General features: G+C 41.4%; 1 protein-coding gene across 1 annotated transcript in view; it reads left to right on the top strand.

Moving 5' to 3' along the window:
* The window catches only part of RRAS2 (RAS related 2), a 41,957-nt gene extending 20,555 nt beyond the window's left edge, over window positions 1–21,402 (top strand). Inside the window, exons 2-6 of the mRNA XM_058806620.1 lie at window positions 10,127–10,214; window positions 10,689–10,791; window positions 12,184–12,292; window positions 19,348–19,466; window positions 19,940–21,402. Coding sequence (XP_058662603.1) covers window positions 10,127–10,214; window positions 10,689–10,791; window positions 12,184–12,292; window positions 19,348–19,466; window positions 19,940–20,027 — 507 coding nt within the window. The 3' untranslated portion in view covers window positions 20,028–21,402. The remainder of the gene's footprint in view (window positions 1–10,126; window positions 10,215–10,688; window positions 10,792–12,183; window positions 12,293–19,347; window positions 19,467–19,939) is intronic.
* Window positions 21,403–22,484: the final 1,082 nt, after the last annotated feature.

The following is a 22,484-nucleotide window of genomic DNA, read 5'->3' as shown; positions in this document are numbered from 1 at the left end:
GGGTATATTATGTGAACTTTATTGAGGTGCCTTTATTGTGGTTTGCATGGCTAGTATTTATTTGGATGAGGGATTTTTATAATTTTTATGTGGCAATTTGAACTTTCTGATCTCTGGATCATCCTGAAGGCAGCAGGGAATTACAGTGGAACGTCAGGACTGGGGATGATAAAACCTCCCTCTTTCACTAGGATGTTGCTGTAGTTTAATTGTGGAATGAAATACTATCTTATAATATTTAATCCTAGCTTGACTCATTCTAGAAAACTGTGGGCTCTGGGATTAGTGGGTTAGTCAACCTGATTGTATCGCCATGTTAAACAAAGGTTTTAAGAGGAAGAATGTGGAGAATTTACCTTCCTCAGGCTTTCTACCTGACTCTTTCTGATGAATGGAGTCAGAATAAAAAAGGTGTTCACTTCAGAAAATTCTGATTTTAGCTTGCTGTGGAGTCCCAGGGATGAAACATTTTCAGGTACTTAAAATGTGAAATAGGGGTTAGAGTTGCTGGAGTGCAGCTTTGTTTCACTGGCTTGTTGGGCAAGAAGAACTTCTCACTTTAATTAATTTAATTAATGTAATTGTCTGGCTCCAAATGCCCATAACCTAAGCTAGACAATCTGAAAAGTCCAAGTTGATCAGAGTTATGAAGTGGCTTCTTTGTGAATAGGCTGGAAATGCCCTAAACACGGGTCTCCTTGGAGCCACTAGGCTGAAGACTGTTGCTCACTGTGGTACAGATACATCTAAATTACAGAAGTGAAGAGAGATTTTAATTGACTAAGTCTCCTCCAGTTACTTAGTTTATAAACCAAAATCTCTTAATTACACTGTCTATCTTGAGGTTGATTTGATAATGATTTCTTGTGTACAGGGAAAAAGTAATCTATGACTTGCCTCACCAGGGGATTTTTGAAGCAGCCTTACTTTTTCTCTTACAGCTGTAGGCTGGTTATACACAGTCCTAAAATCAGATATGTACTTTAAAAAAAATCACTGCTTTCTTGAGAAAAACCTTGAGTTCATAGTGAAGAGCCTGTGTGAGCTGCTAGTTTGAAAGCTATCTAAGCCTGATAAAACTTTCTAGATTAAAAGATGGTGTGTTGTGAATGTTTTTAACATTCTTTGAATTGCAAGTGGTTAAGATGAGGAAGATGAAGTACCTGGTGTGTTCATAGTTCCTGCACATATTTACTGAGAAACAAAAATGAAGTGAAATTAAATCAAGACTCAACTAAGCTTGCAGTATAGAATATGCTTTACAGTCAGACGTGTTTCAACTTGAGAAATTGCAGAGCTGCCTTCAAAGAACTCTGGAGGTGCTTACTGGCATTAAAGGGCATTAACTGAAGGCATTACAAAGAAGTCTGCTCAGACAGTGAAAGTGCACCTCCTCTGATCTTGAGCAATGAAAACTGCACCACTAGGAAGTACCAGAGAGGCCAAAGTTTAGTGCACATATTGCCTAGACCAGGTGTCTGAGTGAGTGTGTTTGGTGTGGTTTGGTTTTGGAGAATTATAAATTGGAGGGAAATGCTCACAGGGTGGTGAGCTGTTCATACCAAGCTGCTGTCCCATGGGGAGAGCTGTAAGCTGGGAACTGAAAGGAGACCTAAGCACAGTGCAGATTCAGTTTGAGTTTAAAAGGTGGAAGCTGTCTTTAAAAAGTATCAATTTGCTGTTTTTTAAGGAAGTTAATTTTTTAAAAGATGTTCACGTGCACTGCAAAACATATACGAAAAGAAAACCCACTCTCATCAGTATTCACATGATGTTCATGTGGCCAGCACCCATAATTTGAATCATATAATCCTTTAGATTGGAAAAGGCATTTAAGGCCCTCAAGTTGAGACTGTCCTGGCATCTGATGGTGTGTTTAAGCTTGGCAGTGTGTTAGTAAAAGGGCACCTAATTTTTCAGAAAAATAGTTTTAATGATTATAATTGAATTATTCATTCAAGAATGAATATTCTGGAATATTGTTAATTTTCAAGAAACTTTTTTGCAATTGAAATAATTCAGTTCTATGATTTGAACATTCTCTGAAAGGCTGTATTAGTCAAAGTGGCAAAGACACTTTCTGTTCCCCAAGCAAATCTACTATAGCTGGGTTTATTTTTTTTTTCCACTGGATCTTGTAATTATCTCTTTAGCAGTTACACTCTCCAGATTTCTACCTGTAAATCCAAGCTATTTTGCCAGCCATGCCTTAGGTGCCAGGGAGAAAAGAAGGGTGGGGTTGGAGAAAGTAAAGCTGCTTTATTTTAAGTAGCAGTTAGGGAAAGGGCAAAAATTAGCAGACAGTTTTTTAGGCATGTTGAAATGGGTAAGAGCTGATGGATTGTTCCCTTTCAGTGCACAAAATTCAGTTTGATTTCAGTCTTTCGTATCCCTGAGTGTTGGTCCATACTTGACTGCAGAATAAGTTGATGCTCCAGAACCAATCTGGTTTCTAAATCTGTCACACAAGCCAGTCCTGCTTAACTGGGGATGAAATCTGAAATTTCCTAGCATACAGCTATCTGGAGAAATATCATTGGAAATGAGTGTGCTGATGGATACAAAATCCAAGTGTTCATTTAGGAAATGCAAAAATTAAAGGTGCACAGACAGATTTATGTGTTCACATTCAAACTGAAGATACTTTACCTTCCATACCCCTTCCCCCTTGTCCCCCCATCCCAACTCATCTTTCCCCACACCTGTGAGGGATGCAAAACCACTTTTGTTATTAGGTATTCTGGGTAGTGAGCAGAACAAAGCCCATACAGAAGAGAGCCATGTTATATTTAGCTATGTGCCTAAAATATGCCCATGCACTGAACAGAGTTTTCTTAGCAGTTTTCTTTTTCTGGTGTGCTCACTCAGTGTCCATGGAGGGAGAGGGACAGAGGTGTCCCTCTCCCTCCATGGACACTGAGTGATGTGTAATAGGACTGACACTTTTAGTGTTTCCAGGCTAAGCACAGCTTTTGAGAATCCTTGCATTGCACAAAAAAAATTTAAGGAGAAGACTTACCTCTACTTAACCAAGTCAGGTGTTTATTTCTGTATCCTACTCTCCTCTGTCTTCCAGTTGTATGTTGGCAGGGGAGTAATCTAATGGATGTACTCTGAGGCTGCCATGGCTGGTACAACAACTTTTCATTTTCCATTATTATTTTCTTCTTTAGTAGATCTGTTAATGTTTGATTAAGCATGTGTTGTTTGGTATTTTATATATGTGTGTTGTTATTTTTTCAGGAACAAATAAAAATTTTCAGCTTGTGTATGAATTTCCAAAGGGCTTAGCTTGTACATGTCTCATGTCATCTTTCTTTCACTATAACTTCCTTCAGCTTAATCCCCTTCTGTTTTTGTGACTTCATGAAGTGTTTCACATCACTGGGTAATGGCAGTAATTGAAGTTACAAATGACATCTGTTTCCCTGGACAGCCATAACAATGCTGACAGTACACATTAGGGCGCTGGGAATTAGTGCAAATTGAGGGAAGCATCATTGATTACTTGCAAGCACTGACTATCTTTTAATTTATATTTCTTGGAAGAAAGGAATGGGTGCTCTTACTGTTTGTATAATTAAAAGAAAGAACCTCTTAAAGATTTGTAGGAATATGGGATGATTGGATGATGACACACTTAGCCTTCTGTAGCATAAGGCAGTTTTCTAATCATTGTTTCTTTAGTCTGGTCTTTATCAGGATAAGGCTAGACCTTTGGTCTCCTATTCTCCCAACATTCAACAGCAAAATATTTGCCCTCATTCTGTAAATTATGCCAGCAAAGCCTGCTGAGTGCAGTTTGTGTTTGAAGTGCTGCTGGGTTGCTGTGGGTCCCTCCTGCAGTCCTTTACTGTCACTGGTTTGAGCATTGCACAAAACCTTTGCAGAGGTGGCAAAGCTGTCATCAACCCTAACAGCATCCTCCTCCTGCTTTTCCAGCACCAACCAATTCACCCTGTCTGGAAATAGTGGGTCCTAGTGAAGCACCTGCTCTTGGGGAGGTGTGTGTTTGCTGTTGGAACAAGCTTGTCAGAGACTCTCTGATTAGTGGTGTGCTCTTAGTTTGTTTGGGTTTTGCTGTGACCCAAGTGCTTGGGGCTCTGTGAAATGCTAAATTCGTGTGTTTTGCTCTGTCTGTTCCTTTATTCTGGAATGCAGTCTGGGTTTATGTTTGCTTCTAGAAGTCAGGGGTTTTTTACTGCATGTTTTCCTTGTTTTCTAGCCAGCCAACTCACGTAGTCTAAAGGAGTGACTTCTCCTTTGTGCTGTGAAAGGAGGTTCTTTAAATCCCTTGAGGTGCTGGGGCCCTGGGCTGCTGCTTTGCCTGATTGCCCCTGCTGCTGGGCAGGTTAGCCCTGGACCAGGGCAGCACGGTGCTTGGGCAAGGTGACAGGTTACTCCAGCAACTTGCCTGTGGTGACATAGAACCTGTCTGCTTCCTCCTCCTCCAGAGACAGGAACATAGATCAGAACTCCTAGAAATGGTCTCTCACTTCCTTTGCCAGCTGGAGGAGGGCACAGTGTGTCACTGGGGTCACTTTAGTACAGACTTGGCTTCCCTGCCACTCTTAGGGAGAAGAGTTGATGGCAGAGGCTATCAGATGTCATGGGTGGAAGGACAATGGAAGTTGCAAACTGAGTTATGCAATCAGTCATTTAGATCTTAATTCATGGTCTGGGAAGACTTTTATGGTGTAGCCAAGTACCTCAAAGAGAAAGGTGTCCACTTTTGGCCATGGCAGTGGAGCTCTGGTCTTAACCTCTGACACTGGCTTTGTCTATGGCTTGGAATGAATGCTGGAAATACTTATTTAAATGAAGAGAGCTTAGGTGTCTGTCTTTCTGGGTTAAATATTTCTGATGTGATCAGTGTGGTGTGTGATGGGGCTGTACCTGGTACTGCTACATACAACTGTGTGTTATATGCCCATGGTGAAGACCTGGCAGTGCAGGGAGTGAACTGGGCTTCACAATGGTTGAGTGGCTCAGGAGCAGGCATATTCTTGGTGAAATGCAGGAGAAATGAGGTAAAACCTAGAGAAGAGATGATAGTGTAAAAGGCAGGCAAAGGAGAGACTGCCAGAAGAAATACTCTGTCAAGGAGCACAGCACAGGAATGTCTTGGGATCTTACATTCCAGGTATTTGGTAATTTATTCAAGTCTGAAGTCGAAGCTTTGGTGTTGGTGGATGCTACACATGTTTGTTTTAAGTCCTAGCATAAAAATTATAGCTAGGGAGGATTTTTGGGCTGTTTGCAATGCTCAAATTGCAGATGCTTATTTAAATCCAGAGCTGGTCTGTAACTGTAGCTGGAGGGTGGAAACCCTTCTATTTCCTTGCCTTTGCTGGGTTTGAACCAAAAACTTAAAACATGTGGAAAAAATTTAAATAAGCAACCAGTGGCTCTTTGAAACATTATGTGTATGTTTAGTAAATACAGATGGAGATTATAGAGACAGCAAGGGTGAATATATATTTTGGCATGTACCTCTCCTTTAACTCACTCACAGTGGTGGTGTGCTCTCACTGTGCTGGGCTGCCTTTCATTGCATGCCCTTCCAGCCTGGTGTAAAGAGAAAGGGGGGAATGTTCTGCAGCTTAGGGAGGCAGCTTCCTGTCAACAGCATCCTACTTCTCCCCACCCTAAAACACAAAGTGCAAAAGAAAGTTATCTCCTTACTTTTCATTTTGTGCACTGTTAATTACTTTATGAAAAGTGGCATAAGAGCCATGAATTTGCATTGAGGTTTTCCATCAAAGGTGTCTTTACTTAGTCATTTTTATTAATTTATGGAGTGGGACTCCAAGCTTGTCAGCTAATGGAGGAATTTCTCTATGTGTACTAAAGGAAACAAATAAATGGAGGAAGAGGATAAACTTAAGAGCAGGTTTTCATATCTTACCAAAATACTTGAGTGATTGAAACACTGATTTAGGGATTGCTATTGCCTTAAGCAAAGACTGCTGGAGCAGTATTCTGTGTAGTGTCACTGTTGCCATGCACTGTGAGTAGAAACTCCTGTGAAGGTCAGGAGATCGTTTGAAATGCATTTTAAGATGACAAATGTGTACATAAGGGATTTTAGTGGTGGGTTCCCCAGCTCTAAGTGATGTAGGTGGTGTGGGATTGGGTATTTTTATGCTCTTTTGTTTTTTTCCCCCTTTACAAAAGCCCTTGGCAGCAGGCTTTCCCAGCTTTCCCATCTCTGGGTTTGATTGCCTCAGCAGTCATAGAAAGAGAAAACCTAGAAAACCTGTTGCATAATATTCTGGGTGAATTGAATGGTTGATGAGAGTACTGGGCTCAGCTTCTCGTTTCCCTTCTAGGAGATGGGTGGAAAGAACTTTGATTTTGCTGGTGATTAAGGGAGTGGTGTAACAGGAGAGCATGTTCAAGTTACTATCTCCTTAGAAGAAATTTAACTGCTTCTAATTATTTCCTGCAGGCAGTGGCCAGCTGCAGTGGAGCCAGCTGAATGAGTTGTGGCTCCTTGGATTTGTCAGAGGAGCTCAATGAGTCCTAGAGGAGGGGATCTGACACCCTGGGCTGTGTGGGGCCACCCTAGAGAGCCATGCCCCATGTTCCATGCCAGCTCCCATCCCAGCTCCTGCTCTGCTTCTGGAGCTGCTGTGGCCTGGCAGGGTGGCTGCCCTGAGGTGTCAGGGCTTGCACTGACAGCTCTCATAAACACCCAGCACTAGGCAGGCCTGGCTATTCCAGCACTCTGCGTGTGCTGGCTCCTCTGATTTCTCGGGGCTTGGCATCACTTTGAAGCCAGTAGGCTGTCAGTGGTTTGTGTCTGCTGTGACTGGGCTCCTGTTGGGCTTTTAGGCAGTTGTGCCACAAACTCCTTGACCTCAGCAGAGTTATTTGTGCTGGTGTAGGGTCTTGGGCTTGCTGGGTGAGCAGGCACCTTGCCCAGACAGCATTCAGGAGTGAAGGGATGGCCTCATGGAATGTTTCAGCATATCTGCCATGCCTTAATTCTTTAAACACTGCCTGAGCAGCAGGAGGAGGGTCCATTTCTGCTCAAATTGATAAATACTGTGTCTGCTACATCTATTTTTTGTAGATCAACCAAAGCTGGATAAAGCCTGCGAGCTGTGGTGTTTGTGTGTCCTGCTGCACATAGTCCCAGTGCAATTTGGGAAGAAGGCTCCTTCAAAACCAGCAGCTGTTTGAGGCACATAAGCCTTGCCCAGTGCCTGGAGCTAAACCTCAGCACTAATTGCTTTGCAAAGCTCTCCCATAGTGGCTGTGACAGCAGATTTGGCTGTGCCAGCTCCATGGGAGGGAAGAAAATACTTGTAAGAGCAATTGTTACATGGAGGATCTGTGGCATCTGCTCGTTCTGAATTTGACATGTGGCTGATGCTGGATCAGGATGACTTAATCTTGTTTCCCTTTTTGAGGGAGGAACCATGTTCCATGTCTCTGTACCTAGTCTTGCACTCTTGCTTTGTATATAGTCAGGTTTTTTAAATTAAATTAAAAAAAAAAAAAAAAACTAAAAAGGGTGGAGGGAATCAGAAATGCCCTGCAGATTACAGAACATGCTGTAGTTGTTGGCCCTTGGACAGATAATGAGGAAAATAAGAAGAATCCATCTGAGATCATTATGGCTTTCTTTTTCTGAACTCTCTTGGTGAAAAATACTGCCCTTGCTGGATATAAACTTGCTGCTTTAGATGTTCTACTAACACTGATTCATTAGAGCAAAATAAATTGATTCCAAAATCTCCCTTTTAAATAAAAGCTGCTATCCTTTACCATTTTGTAGATGTAAAGGTTTAAACAGTAACTTTGAATTCTGCAGGATGGAGGAATAAAAGCTGAAGCTGGAGTAATTTCAGAGTGCTTTATTTTCCATGGTTTAGTCACCTAATGCTTTTTATCAATATCACATTGTTTCCTTAGTGAAACAGAGGATTTAAATTCCCTTCCTTGTGATCATCCCTTTAAAGTCAGATTCTGTAAATTATTTTATTTATACATTTGTATGTTCACCGCAGTTTCTCATCCATCCTTTAAGGTTTGTTAAAGGCCACAGAAGAATTGAGTTTGTGTAAATTCATTCCTCAAAGTCTCTTCCTAAGCTCCTGGATAACAGGTTTTGAGTCATGGACACAGGCAAAAGGAATGATAGAGTACACTTTTGAAGGCTGAATTTTCTCCTCTTTAAATCTTAAAGGGAAGCAAGGTAAAGGGATGAGTTGAGCTTCTTGTTCTGAGGTGAGTGTTCTGCTGCCTATAGATGGGCACTTCGGCTGTGTGTTGCATTTAGGATCCCATGCCTGTTGGTTTACTGGAATTTTTTAGTGGTAGAGGGTTTGTTGGAGGTTTTTTTTGTTTTGCTTGGTGTGGGTGGGGTTGCAGCAGGGTGACTGTTTAGCCTGGGTGCATCAGTGCAGAGCAGCTGTGGCTGCTGTGTAGGTGTATCCTGAGAGGACACTGCTGTCTGCCTGAAATGCAAAGGAGCTGCTCAGGGCCTCTGCTCTGGGGGCAGCAGATTTTTAGTGTGGTGCCAGCTCTGAAGGAGCAGATCAACAGCAGCCTGTACAAACTCCTCCTGCAGCCAGCTGCATGGTGGCTGTGGTGATGAGCCCAGGTTATACACAGCACCCACAGCTGGGGATGTGCTTCTCCCAGCAAGGGAGCTGCAGCTCAGCCCAGGAGCTCTGCTGGGGAACCCCTGTCCTGAATGCTGCTGAGCCAGGAGCCTGGCATGGCCATTTCCCAGTGCTGGGCTCAGCTGGGTGCAGCCAGGACAGTGTCCTGCAGGCTGTCCTCATGAGCAGCTCCTCACCTGGACTGGACACGGGCAAAAACAGCCACGTAAATGATCTGCAAGGAACAGAGTTTTAACTGTGTTCTGCACTGCCAGTGGTGTGTCTGGAGAAGGCTGGTGGGCTAGTGCTGTGATTTCAGTTCTTTTTTTTTCCCCCTCTTTTTTTTTTCTTTTCCCAACTGTGACATCTGTTAACTTGATTTCAGTAAGTTGAGAAGACCAGTGTCTTTAGGTTTGTGTGGTTGGAAAGGTGCTTCAGCAAAGTCCCCTTCTTTTTTTTTTTCATCCTAGGAGCCAATATGTAGTGTCAAAATGTTCCTAATTCCTTCCTGGTTTACAGAACTCAATAATGTACACATGGTACACCTGCAGTTCTGCACAAATTGTGCACTGAGTGCCTGCTGGGAACATAGATGGGAAGGAATTTGATCAGGGTTTAGATTTGTTATGCTAATGTGATTCCTTCAGTTTTAGGTGAAGTTAACTTTACTATGACTGCATGCAAGCTAAAACTTCATCCTTTGAATTCTAAACTTGCCTTCTGATGGTGTTGTTAACCCAGTATTCAGTACCAGATCACCCAGTCTCTAGAGAAATGTACCAGAATGTGCTTTGCTCTACAGTGTGGGTGATGAGCAACAGCCTGGCAGGGTCTGGTGGAGCCTTGTACTTAGACCATGGGTGGCACAGGCATTTCATGGCTAATTCTGCTTTCAGGGGTTGTCTGTCTGGGGGCTGTGAGTGCTTAAAGTCATTTAAACCAGGAGAGAAATCCTGGGAACCCAGGATGTTCCACCAAACTTCTTTCAGCTAGCAAACTAAGTGCTACTTGTGCTGTGAGGAACTGTTGCTAGACATTGTTCTAGAACTGCTGGGGAATTGTAGGAACAGCTGAGAAAGTCCTGGCACTTCCTAGAAATCTCTGGCTCTGGGATGGGGAGAGGAAGTCCTGTAAACTTGAGAATGTCAAAGAACTTCTAAACCCTACCAGAAGTTCACAGAAATTACAAGAGACCTTAGAAGTCCATAGAAACTGAAAATTTCTAAGGATTTCTGAGAAATCGTAGGAGTTACCAGTAATGTCTACAAAATGTTGGAAAGGCTGTAGGAATCCAGTTAACTCAGTGACCCTGCTAGTAATCCCTACAATTTATGAGCATTTACTAGGAATAGGAAAACCATTCCTGGATATCTTTGGATGAAGAACCAAATGGTTGTACATGGATAAACACACTCACTTATTCCTCATGCTGCCAAGTGTCCAGTTTTAGCATCTCCTTCTGTGAGTGTCCTGTGCTTGTCTAAGCCACAAACCTGTTTTCTTCTCTGCAGTCCTACTTTGTTACGGATTATGACCCGACCATTGAGGACTCCTACACCAAGCAATGCGTGATCGACGACAGAGCCGCGCGCTTGGACAGTAAGTATCCCGCCCACAGTGCCCACAAAACTAGGATTGGGAATTGTTTTTATTCCTAGGAGTTACCTGGGTGACATGGAAAACACACCTCTGTGCTGCCTCTCCCAAGTGCAATAGAAATGCTTTGCTTTAAAAATTGCAATTCTTGCATGTTGGTGGTTTCTTTATGAATAAACCAACAACCCTCATCCTCATGTATCTCTGAGCATTTTCCATCTGTTTCAGATGGTCAGAAATTAGCAGAAGTCCTCAGGTGTTTTGTTGTTCAGTTTGTTTGGTAGGTCTTGAATTGTTCAGTCAGTGCAAAAACTTGTTGGGAATATTGGAAAAATATCCAGTAGTATCTGCCAAAAGTGGTTTCTGCTTGGCTATGATGCACAGGACAGACTTTCACAATATCTTATCAGGAATAATTTTTTTTTTCAGTCTGTCAGAACATGAAATGTAATAATCCATATTTTTGCTTGTGTTCAGTTCTGGATACAGCAGGACAAGAAGAATTCGGAGCCATGCGTGAGCAGTACATGAGGACAGGAGAAGGTTTTCTGCTTGTTTTCTCAGTCACAGATAGAGGAAGGTAAGCCTGAGGTCAAGTAATTAAAACAAACAAGTTTTAATTATTCTTAAATTGCACATGATCCTTAACTGAAATTATCTCAAACAAAACATTAAGCATGTGTTCATTTTTAGGTGCAAGATGTGATGCTCCTTCAGCACTGAAGAACAATTTTGAACCAATCATTTTGTGAAAGCGTCTTATTTTTTTCAATAGATGACTTGAAAGCATACAAAAAAAAAGAGGACAGCTCTGTTCAAGAACTTTATTACAGTCCAGAATACCATTTTCCTGGGAGTGTCTGGTATTCAGTCAGTCCTTAGGAATATCCCTGTGCCATGTGCAGCATCAAGTAGCTGACCCTGGGTTTCTGAGTGGGTTTAGGGTATGTGCCTGCACTCTTTTGCAGGCAGAGGTCCCTCTGCTTTCCCCATGCATTGACTGAATAACTGCAGAATGCAGATGAAACATCTTAGAAGCTGATGGAGAGCTATGCTTAGTGACATACATCCCTTCTGGCACCTGGTTCTTTTCAATGTGACTTTTTTACTGGTGATCATCTTGCTTTTAAACTTTAGCTGGCAAATTAGGTGTAAATACCTTCAGGCTATATGTCTGGAAGGCTACAAAGAGTATGTGATTATCTGCAAATGTCTGTGCTGAAGGTCCTTATGCAGTGATGTGGCTTTAACAGTGTTTACAGTTAAATCACTGTATTTTCATTCATTCATTAAATCACTGAATTATTCATTCTCCAAAAATCCTTGCTTAGGCCAGAATTATCTTGTTTAGCATACCATCCTGGAAGAAGTTTTCTGCTCTGCTCACCTTGCTTTAAACACTGCTGGAATATTCCTTATGCTTGAAAAGCATCAGTACCTGGTTTAACTTAGTTGGTAACTGGAAAGCCTTCTGCTTGTTTAGCCCTGCCATTTTTCTGTCCTTGACAAAACAAGGCTTTCCAGCTTTGATAGCTTCCCCCAAAATTCTTATAAGTAGCTGTGGAGGTTGCCAGCTGATATTGATCACCAGGGTCTCTATGCTGTGGTTTGAATATTCTAGATGGAGCAGAACTCCAGGGTCAGTATTTGTAGAATGGACTGTGGTTGCTTGACTCTCTGCAGCACGCTGGCCCTGGGTCCCTATGGACTGAGACACAGTCAGTGTTTTGCTCACCCTGCAGCCCCACCTCAGCCCAGTGCAGAGGACACTGCTCACTTGGGGATTTTTTTGGTTTGAGTGTTGGATGGTTCTCTAACTGGTCATGCTGTGACTCTGGAGTGCCTGCAGCTGTCTGTGCTTGTGTGTCATGGCAGGGCAAGTCCCAGTATATGACTCATAATTTCTGAACTTTTTCAGAACCTGAGAATCTGTGAATTAGTGCACTGATGCTCTGCTTGTGTTCTTTCACAGCTTTGAAGAAATCTACAAGTTTCAGCGACAGATTCTTAGAGTGAAAGATCGCGATGAGTTTCCAATGATTCTCATTGGTAATAAAGCAGATCTGGACCACCAAAGACAGGTAATTCACTTGCTCTTAGTTACTGCTCACTTTCTTCCAGAAAATTCAGTTTTCCCCCAAAATTAAACTTCCTTCCAGAATGGGAACAAACAAATGGAAAAAGTCCTATCATGCAAACTAATTCCAATGCAAGAAACTCCACTCAGTTTCTGTACTTGAAGAACCTTAGGAGCATGATGGCATTCCATACCCAGCACATCTTCTGTCTGACTCAGTGGGGTTATGTGGAGACCAAGTCTATTCACAGAGCTGAGAGCTTGCTGTCATGACTTGATTACTCAGGCATGAACGTGTCTAATTCCTCAGTTCTGTTACTCACACTGCACTGTGCCAGCAGAGTGCATTCCAGCACTAACTCCAGCCATCCTTAGCCTTCAATGCTCTTGCTTTTACCTTTCACTGCTGTTATGTATAAATTAGTGGTTAGTCACTGTTTTCTCTTTGTCCACTCATCTTCTGCAGAAGTGACTTAAAGCTTTAAAAGTTGGAAGTACTTCAACACAATTTCTGTTGCATTTATGTACCTAAAGTTTTGAAACCAATAGTTTTCAACCTCACCTCTAGTCACAAGACTACTTAAAATATTTAATTTAGAATTATTTAAAGGACTTTCAAATATATTTTTCTTAGTTGCTGTTGATTTTTAATGAATCAACCTAATTTGGGCTGAAATGAAAATAATCTTACTATAGCAGCAGGAAAGGAGGATGTCAAACTTGTATTTTCTTCAGCAACTAATTTGAGAAGCTTAATATTTTTTTTCTTGAGACAGTTAGAGGACATTGAAAGCTTGGTGGCAACACATAATTTTCTGAGAATAAAGTAAAAATTGCTGTAATTGTTCTAAGAGTTTCACAAGGAAAAACCCCCACGGTTTAAAGAGCTCAGTGAGTTAGTTTGTGCAATTCTGTATTGCAATTACAGTACAGAAAATTTCCTGTTGAATATGGTCCCTTGGCTGTCACAGCCTCTTCATCCCAGAAGCTGTGTAGAAAGATCATGACTAAATTAAAAGCTATGCTGAAAGATGCTGCATCGAAAGAAGTTTTCACAGAAGTAGCTCACAAATTCCTCTGAAATAACTTTGAGTACTCACACATTCAGAGAACAGTCTGTCCCTGAGACAGGGACATTTTATTCTTCACTTACCATCATGCCCTCATCAAAATCCCTAGATTTAACCTTGCAGGTCCTGGAACATCTGTACTTCATCTCCTGCACAAATGTTGGCATTGAAACTATGGAGGTGAAACTAAACTATTCTGCTAATTGTAATTGCTGAAGGAGAAACCCCCAGATGCTTTGGGAGGGAAATAATATCGTGGCTCTCAGCCTCAGCTCTCAGGATCCCTGCAATTGTAGCTGGTAACCCTGGACATCCATTTCTAGCAACAGCTGTGAACTTTGCTCTCTCCTCCACCCTCCTCATGTAATTAATTACACTGCCTCCGTTTCTCCCTTAAAGGCAGAGAGGTGCCTGTCTCCTGTTCTGCTGCTCCCTCTGCCCTGTTCCAAGCTGCTTTTTCAGGTGGAGATGGGCTGGAACACATTCAGGCTTAGAGCAGCTTTTTCTGAATTGCCTAACTTTGCAATTTTGCTGCTTATAACAATATATGGCTCCAAAATCTCCTTTTGCTTTATATGGCTATATTAATTACCTTAATTGATTAAATGCCGATGGGCATTATTTTTTGTTGCTCTCACTCACCATTTATATACCAATTGGTGGACTTGTCACTGCCATCACAAGCTAGGGCTTAGGCAGATATAGCAGAGAAAACTTTTCTGGGTTTGCTTAAACAGCTACTACATGTTCTTAACTCTTCCCTGCCCCTTCCCCATCATATGGTGTGTTTCACTTGGGCTTCAGTCAGTGTGAAGGAATGATTGTGGGATGCTGAGCTGACATAATTGGACCCCACAAGGGAGAGGCTCCCCTCCCACTTGACTTCACATTCCCATTCTTTCCCAGATCTCACTTGAAGCACTTTTAGAGTTGAATCATCTCTCTGGATGGGGAGGAGCAGGAATGGCTTCCTGGGAGCTGTGTGAGCTAAATGAGCTTGCAGCAAGATTGGAGTGCCAGTGCTGGTAGCATGGGAAGGGGTGGGACTGTGGCTTGGGGCAGAGCAGGCAGGAGCTGGGCTGGGGGAGCAGTGAGACCTCGCCCTTTGCAGCAGCCAGCAGGGAGATGTTATCAGCTGGGTGTTGCACTCTCTGAGGGGCACCAGCTTGTTCATCTGCCTGAAAACTTGTCAACCAGTCCTGCCACCAGCTAAAACAACCAGTCCAAAAGTGAGGAAAACTTCAGCCTGACAAGCAAAGTCACCCTGCTGTGGCTGCAGGTTTCCTGGCAGGGAGCTGTGCTGGGAGCAGTGGGGTCAAAGGAGAGAGTGCTCCCTCCCCTTGGCTGGGAGTGCTGGCTCAGTGGGGAGTGTGGGGCAGCCCCAGGCTGTAACTTGTGGGCAGAAGTGTGATAAGGGCAAGTCCTCTGCATTTTTACACTTTGCCTGCTGATGTGTCAGGCCCCATTGGGCACCACCAAAAACCTGCTAGGCCATGCTTATCTTTTACTTATCTGTTTTTTTTCTCTCTTGTTTAATCCCAACTGTACACTTTTCATTAAGGTAACATTTCTAGAAAGTCAGGAAGCTGGGTATCAGTTTTTAGGGCAAAACTGCTTGTACTGGGCATCTGCCTGCTTTTTCCTAAAGGCAGGAGGCAGACCAGTGAAACACATGCAATCTCTGAAAGACTTAAACCCAGTTAAAGTAATTTAGTGTGTGTTTGGATCAGCAGATAATACTCAACAACCAATCTTCCCAGAACCCAAAGGAGTTAAACATGTGGAAGAGTTCTGGCTGTCTCAAGGGTCTGGCCACACCTTTATCCAAGTAAATATGTGTTGAGGTTGAGCAGAGTACAGAGTACTGTCGTTGTGACACCATAAATCTGGAGGCTAATGATGCATAGCTAATCATGCTCGTGTGGTGGCAACTGTTTCTCAGGAAATACATGAACTGGGTTGTACAGCAGAAGTGCACAAACAATGGTATGATCTTGATGAATTGTTGGGGCTCACCAAAGGTGTGGTGCAAATTAGTGGGGCTTTATAAACCAGAGACCAACTCACAAGTGGTTTTGGGAGGGACGTGAAAGAGCAAGTTTGAAATGGCAATTTGTCATGGTAATAATTGTATAGATAAATAGAGTTAAGCAGCTTTCTTGTGATTTTCATCTCTCAATCTCCATGGGTTACATTGACAAAGAAAAGTGAGTCTTTAGAGGACAAGGAAGCATTAATCTTTAGAATGTATGATAAGCAGTGAGGCTGCCAGTGTTTCCGAATTCCCCAGTCACAAATTGCTGACTCTGAAACCAGAATTGAAGCACCATCTCTTCACTGCTCTTTCCTAAAGTAAATGCTGTGTAGCAGTCTTTCTGTTAAATGGGTTAATTCCTTAGAACTCAACACTGGATGTTTCTACTGTAAGATAATTCAGTAGAGCACCAGATGTTTTAATAATAACCACTAGTGGTGGAGGAGTAGACTTGCCAGTGCAGGATATGTCTGACTTTCTGTAGATAACTGCTAGCTTAAACTGGGTCAAGTCTGATCATTCCCCAGATGGCAGGATTTCAAGGAAAATCCAAGTTGCAACAGGAAAGTGCTTGGGTTTCATTAAATGCCAGTTCTTGCTTTTATATCATGACTGAACTAACACAATGACCTAGAGCTGAGATCACCTCTGTTACCTTTTAAGCAAGAAGAGAAAGAGAGATCCATCTGACTTAACTCTTAACCATCTCTTTCTTGTATGAAAGTGTGACAATAACTACTTGCAGTGGTAGATGTTGGGACTATGTCCAGGGACAGCTCTGTGCCCACAGACAGATTGTAGCTTTGACAGGAGAGTGTGGACAAACTGGAGTTAGGGGACAGTGAATTATCCCTGTAGGACAATTGGGATGACAGGTGCACTCTTCAGGAGTGATGGAAGTCTTGGCAGAAATGGACAGTGTTTTTGTGTTGGGAGCAGTGTAGGGTGACCATAGAGTGGTAGAAATGGATTTCTCTCAAACTTGAGGAAACATTTAATTGTTACCTGTGTGGTGTGTCCTTTAGTCTTGTGTAAGTGTCCAGGCAAAACACAGGTGCAGTGTTAGGTTAGGCAGCCTTGTAGAGTTGATTTAGGTGGAGGAAAGCATGAAAACTTCAGAAATTAATGTATTTCTGACAGATACCAGACAGAATAGTGAAGAGAGGAGGACCTATGTTCACAGGATTATTGTGCAGATACTCAAATGGAAACTGTTTCAGAAGAAGAATGTTAGTTTAGGGAGGTGGGGAATAAACTTTTCCATGTCTGACTGGCTCACATCTTCTGTAATGAGTTTTCATTTGAGAAACTTTTACTAACTGTCAGAACAGGGAGAATGAGTGATATCCAGAAACAAACAGTGAAATATCCTATAGCAAAAGGGTGAGCATTATGGGTGGTTCTCATTTGCATTCAGCCTTAAGCTCAGTAAAACTGCAGAACCAACACACACAGATGTACACACAATCACTGCCATCAAATCTGTGGCTCTCTTTAACTCTGTCAAAATAACATCCAGTCGTCTTTGAAGAAAAAGGATTTAGTTTTTATTTTGGTGGTGGTGTTAAATAAGCTGTCCCATCACACGTCCTGGAAAACTTGTTGTGCTACAGGGTTGTCGTACTCAAGAAGGGACAACAAAAATAGAAAAATTCATGTTTTTATTTACAAGTATTTCTATGTTTGTACTTACATTTCCCTCAGCTTTGAAGATGGAACTGGTATGTTCTGGCCTCTAATTAACATCTTGGGCACTGCACACGTTTCCATAGTGTTTCCAAACTAAATATTGTTTTAAACTGACTTTTAAGGTCACCAAAATTTACCACCAGTAACTTGACAATATACTTGTGAGTCTGGAAAAAAAATTATTTTGGAATTTAACAGTTACAGATATTCTAGTAAATACAACAAGAACTTCAGTGTATTTATAGTGTTTTAGATACAGGATATTGTGGAAGTGTAGCTTAACTTCATTAGTGTTAGTTTGACTTGTACCTGTAAAGTTCTTTAGGTACAACAAATTCTTTAAACGTGTTTAAAGATTGAGTTCAGCGTCTCCTCAGAATTAAACATTCCTTGCCAATTATTTATTTTTGTTGAACTTCAGCCTCTCACTTTCTGGGGCTGCAGTAAACTATGCAGGGATGAAGAAAAGTAAAAAGAGTTAATTTTGCTAGAACTGTTATAGATATAACTTATTAGTCTGAGGTAGAGATGTGCAGAAGGCTCTGGAAGCACTGGTGCAAACTTCAGGAGATTCTACAGTCATTGAAGTGCCAAATATTTGTCCAAGTGCAGCCTTCATAAGCTTTGCAATTGGAATATTTCAACATCAGAGGTCAGAGTGGAGAGCTGAAGTGGAATTCTGGCTTTCCCAGTTCTGGCTGGGGGAACAGGAGTTTTCATTATTTTTCAGTTTTCAAACAGTAGTAGAGGACTGCAGTTCCAGGTCTTCCAGTTCTCCTTGAGTGCCCTGCAGTTAAAAAGGCAGCTCCAGTGGTTGATTTGGGGCTGAGTTGGTCCTGAGGGTTTCTTTTTTGGCTTCAGCTGGTGGTGATAACACTGAAATGAGTGCAGAGTTGCTGTGAGTGTTTGAGATCAGCAGATGCATCCTGAATTACTCCAGCTAATGGCACAGGGTGCTGGGAGCATTTTGTAGAGCTTCCCAGGGTTTACTGGGAGCAGCCTTGATTTCAGCAGGAGGTGTATGGATATGGTGCCAGTGGGATGCTAAGGACAGAGAAATCAACCATGTGGAGATGCCATGCATGGAGGCTCTTAAACCACTGTGAAGCTGTTAAGAAACTATTTTGCAAGCTGAAAAGTACTTCTAGACCATGCACTGTGGTCATGCTGCCACTACTTTTCTATTCCCATCTATTTCCATTTCTGTGCAGCTGCTTAATCTAATGAATACTCTGAGTTCCTTTTCAGAACTAATTTTAAAATAAACCCTCCTTTTTTTTTGTTCTTGTATCAGTCATCTACGTGCTGGTTTAATGTTTTTCTGTGACAGCAGTGTAATCTTTGACATTTCTTCATGAGGCATTGTCTTGGCAAGATCTGTTGTACTTCCTTTTGTCACTGAGAGCTGCCCTTTCCTCCCTGGCCCTGGGGGTGACCTTCCCTTTGGAGCCTTGCACCACTCAGGGTGGCCTCTGTTCTCTGACCTCACTGCTTTCCACCTCATCCAAAAATACACTGTGGTCTCCTTTGGTTTTGCCTTGTGCCTGACTTATTCCTCCTTCCTAGAATGGTCCACTGCCCTCCTGCCTTCTGCCTCATCACTTTAAATTTGTACCAACTTTTCACAAGGCTCATTGTTTCCTGTTCATCTCCTTTTCCACTGTTGTCTCAAGGAGTCATTATGTAACTAGGGTTTCTTTAGTATTTCTGAATTGCTTGAAGGCCTCATGGATTTTTAGAACTCTGATAATCTAAGCTATGTTTAAAACTGGCTGTGTTTTGCTATGTCATTAATAGATCTTTTTTTAATTATTTTAAAAAAAGACTTAGAAGTTAAAGCAGTTGTTTTAAGAGTAGTCTGATTTTTGTTTGTTTGTTTCTCTGGATTTAGCTGGGACAATGAAAGGTGAATTTAGTAATAATATTCAGAATTCTGTTAGTAATCCAGCAGATGCTGACTGAAGCACTTGCTTTGAGGAGGAGCAAGGGACTAATGTCTGCCTGGGGAAGAAAACTTGGTCTTATGCAGAACTGGAGGCACCCGGAGTGAGGGGGATTTCTTGGAAAGTCAGTCTTTGTCTATTGCAGAAACTTCCTTAAAAAAACCTGTTTCCCAGCTGTGTAACGTGGGCAAGGTGAAAGCTGTGCCCAAATAACCATTATTTTTTGAGGGAGCTGGATCCCTAACATGCCTTAAGATGCAGAGTGTAGTGGCACAAAGCTGCTTGCAGAACCTTAGTGCTTAATGACTGCTGTCTGTTGCAGGTGACACTCGAGGAAGGCCAGCAGCTGGCACGGCAACTTAAAGTAATGTACATGGAAGCCTCAGCAAAAATCAGAATGAATGTAGACCAAGCTTTTCATGAACTTGTCAGAGTTATAAGGTATGGTAATTGAGACCTGATAATTCATGTCCATGTATTAATGGATAGCTGCAGCAAAGGTGTTGAAATGCAGTGGGAAATTGCTGGGAGGATTCTGCCTGCTGTTACCTTTAAGCTTTAGCCAATAATCTCCATTATAAAACACTCAGGTGCATTAGGAAAAATGCTTACATTAATTTAATATATATTTGAATGATAATTTTGTTGTTTTAATCTTTGGATTTTATTGGTCACTCAGTCAGTAAATATGATAAACTGTATCTGAGACTGGCCTTCTGTAAAAAATTTAATTTCTTAAAAAAAACAATCCTAGAATGTGAACTCAAAAACTATTACTTACTTTATCAGTAATTTGAGTATAAAAAGGAAGTGCATTCCCTATGAAAGTATAAAAAGAAAGTGTGGAATACAGTAGTTGTGTTTATTTACCTGAAAATAATTCTATGAATTTAATTTGAAATACCTGTTTCCAGGAAATTTCAGGAACAAGAGTGCCCTCCTTCACCAGAGCCAACACGGAAAGAAAAAGACAAGAAAGGCTGCCATTGTGTTATTTTCTGAGAATCCCAAGAACCAAGCTATCAACTGCCAGATCATATTTTTTCTTTCCATCATTTTACATCACTTCTGGTATTGGTCTAGCCTTATATGTGCATGTCCTAAAAGTGGTCACCAGAATAGCCTTAGTCCAAGAAGCTGGCAGAATAGTTCTTGAAGAAGACTCGGTCATCCTGGGGCAGACTTCAAACCAAAACACTAAGGCTGCTTCTCTAATACCACAGTTCCTTCCTTCTGTCCCTTCTGAGCTTGCACCTTGTGGAGTTTTATTCGCAAAGGAGATGAAACAAAACCATGTAGGACGAGGTGTTGAAGTCATGCATAAGTTGTCTCTTGTGAATTAATTTATTTTTACTTCTGACATTTCATTAGCTATTACAGAGACCTATATTGGGGTATAGAGAATACTTTTTAAAAAAGGGGTGGATTGGCTTTTTTTTTGTTTGTTTGTTTCTGCCCTCAGTTAAATTAGACTTGAGTATTCAGCTAGCCTTAAGAAACCTACACTGAATTTCATTGTCAGCAAAAATTTTCATCTCTCATTTATGCTGCAGTTTTATTTCGGTGGCCAAAACATTCTACTGTATTTATTTTTTTAATCCAGAACAGCTACAGGATGATTACTACTACTATTAGGATATGGCCAAATACCTGAGCTCATTCTGGATTGAGGCATTTCAGCTTATTAAGAAATTTCACATTATGTTTGAAAACAAATTGTGTCTTCCTTTGTATTTCTGGGTAAGGGATTAAGGAAAACTAAAATTGTAGCTGTTTTTGTTTCATGTGATATAAAAATGAATTTGATCTTTCCATTGTCAGAGATGATTAAATGTTTTTGCTATATACTTTTATACATTATTTTCTTATCAAACTAGTTAACAAGTATTTTTATATGTTTGTAAGCAAATATGCTTTCACAGCATAACTTGTGTATATGTAAAGATGAGTATTTAATTCTCACAGTTCACTTTTAACTGACAAAATGTGGGATTTGCCAAACTGTGGTAAATTTCTCCTTACTCTCCCGGTTATACCCAAGAATGGCCAATTACGTGCCTGCCCAGCACACCTATAGAGTAAAATCTAGTGTTGTGTTTTAATGAATTTCAGTATCCCTTACTAAAGACTGACCATTATGTGAATTATTAAACTGTAAGACTTTTAACTGATTGTTTAGTTAAACTGTGGATGGTTGTTTAATTTTGAGTTCTGTGGATTGTGTTTAAACAATTCAAGAGTATGGTCCCTGATATTGAAATACTGAGTGGTATTGCACAGTTGTCACCTTAACTGAATGTGTCCAACAGTTCTTTGAAACTTGATTAAGCAAACCCTTGTATAACTTCAGGTGCTAGAATTAAAGATGATCTAACCATTTTCGGGGGGTAAACACACTGCCTCTTTCTGAATCTCTTCCAAAAGCTGCATTTTTGGGGGGATAGGGGGGAAAAGGGAGTCATGGAACCTGGCTGGGGAAGAGCAATACATACCTGCAACAGCATTTGCCTCAAGCTTGGAAGGAAAGAAACTTTACTTTCAAGAAACATTTCAGCTTAAACCATTATAGATGACAAAAGCTGATGTTTGCTTTGGCTTGAAATGTGTAGTCAGTGGTCCAGTAAACAATCCTTGTGTTTTCAGGCTGTGCTCACTGTCAGGTGCTCTGCCATAAATCTGGAAGTGTCTCCTGAGAAAACAGGGCTGAAACAAGTTCCAGGTACCTTTACAGCAGCAAGGCATTAAACCTTGGATTCAAACTCCTGCCAGGCATTGCAGAGGAATTTAATTTTTTTTAAATGTAATTTAGATTAGCTTGTGTAATGCAGTTTTGAGAGAGTGGGGAGCTTCCCCTCCCTGCTGGATTTATTGGTTGATGAAAGGCTACTTAGGAGGAGTGTGTGGAAGATTCAAACAAGGAGTTACAGTGGAAACACATTTGGGAGATGCATTGCATTTTTCAAGTCAAATGTAAGAAATTACAGCCTGTGCAAACACCACGTGTTTTCTTAACTATGTAAAGCTCTCTGGAGGTAAATCACTGAATATGTGGCTTTAGAATGAGTTAAGACAACAGATTACAGCATGTGTGCTGAGACTGAACTTGTTCAGTGAGCATATCTTTAGATTTTATAACTTTTTTTTCTTTATTTTTAAACCTTTCACTCATGGTAAAATGGCTTTAAAAAGTGGAGTTAGAAAAAGAAGTTTTTTTAACATGCAGCTCCTCATAGCTGATAGAGAAGGTGGTAGAGCTCCACCTGGATAGATGGATAACTTTGAGGAGGTTGATGCTAAAGAACCGACACCTGCTAAGCCACGCTGTAAACATGGTGAACCTTACAAACAAAATAAACAACCCTGGCACCACCAGCAGCTGCTGTGCAAAGTTTATTAACTAAGACATGTGCATGTGCTTTTTAAGGCTTCTGTTGGAGAGAATGTGCAGAGAAATCTATG

The sequence above is a fragment of the Ammospiza caudacuta genome, chromosome 6 (genome assembly GCF_027887145.1).
Source record: "Ammospiza caudacuta isolate bAmmCau1 chromosome 6, bAmmCau1.pri, whole genome shotgun sequence".
Taxonomy (NCBI): Eukaryota; Metazoa; Chordata; class Aves; order Passeriformes; family Passerellidae; genus Ammospiza; species Ammospiza caudacuta.
Note: the sequence above shows the minus strand (reverse complement) of the source record. Positions and strands in the feature narration are given on the sequence as shown.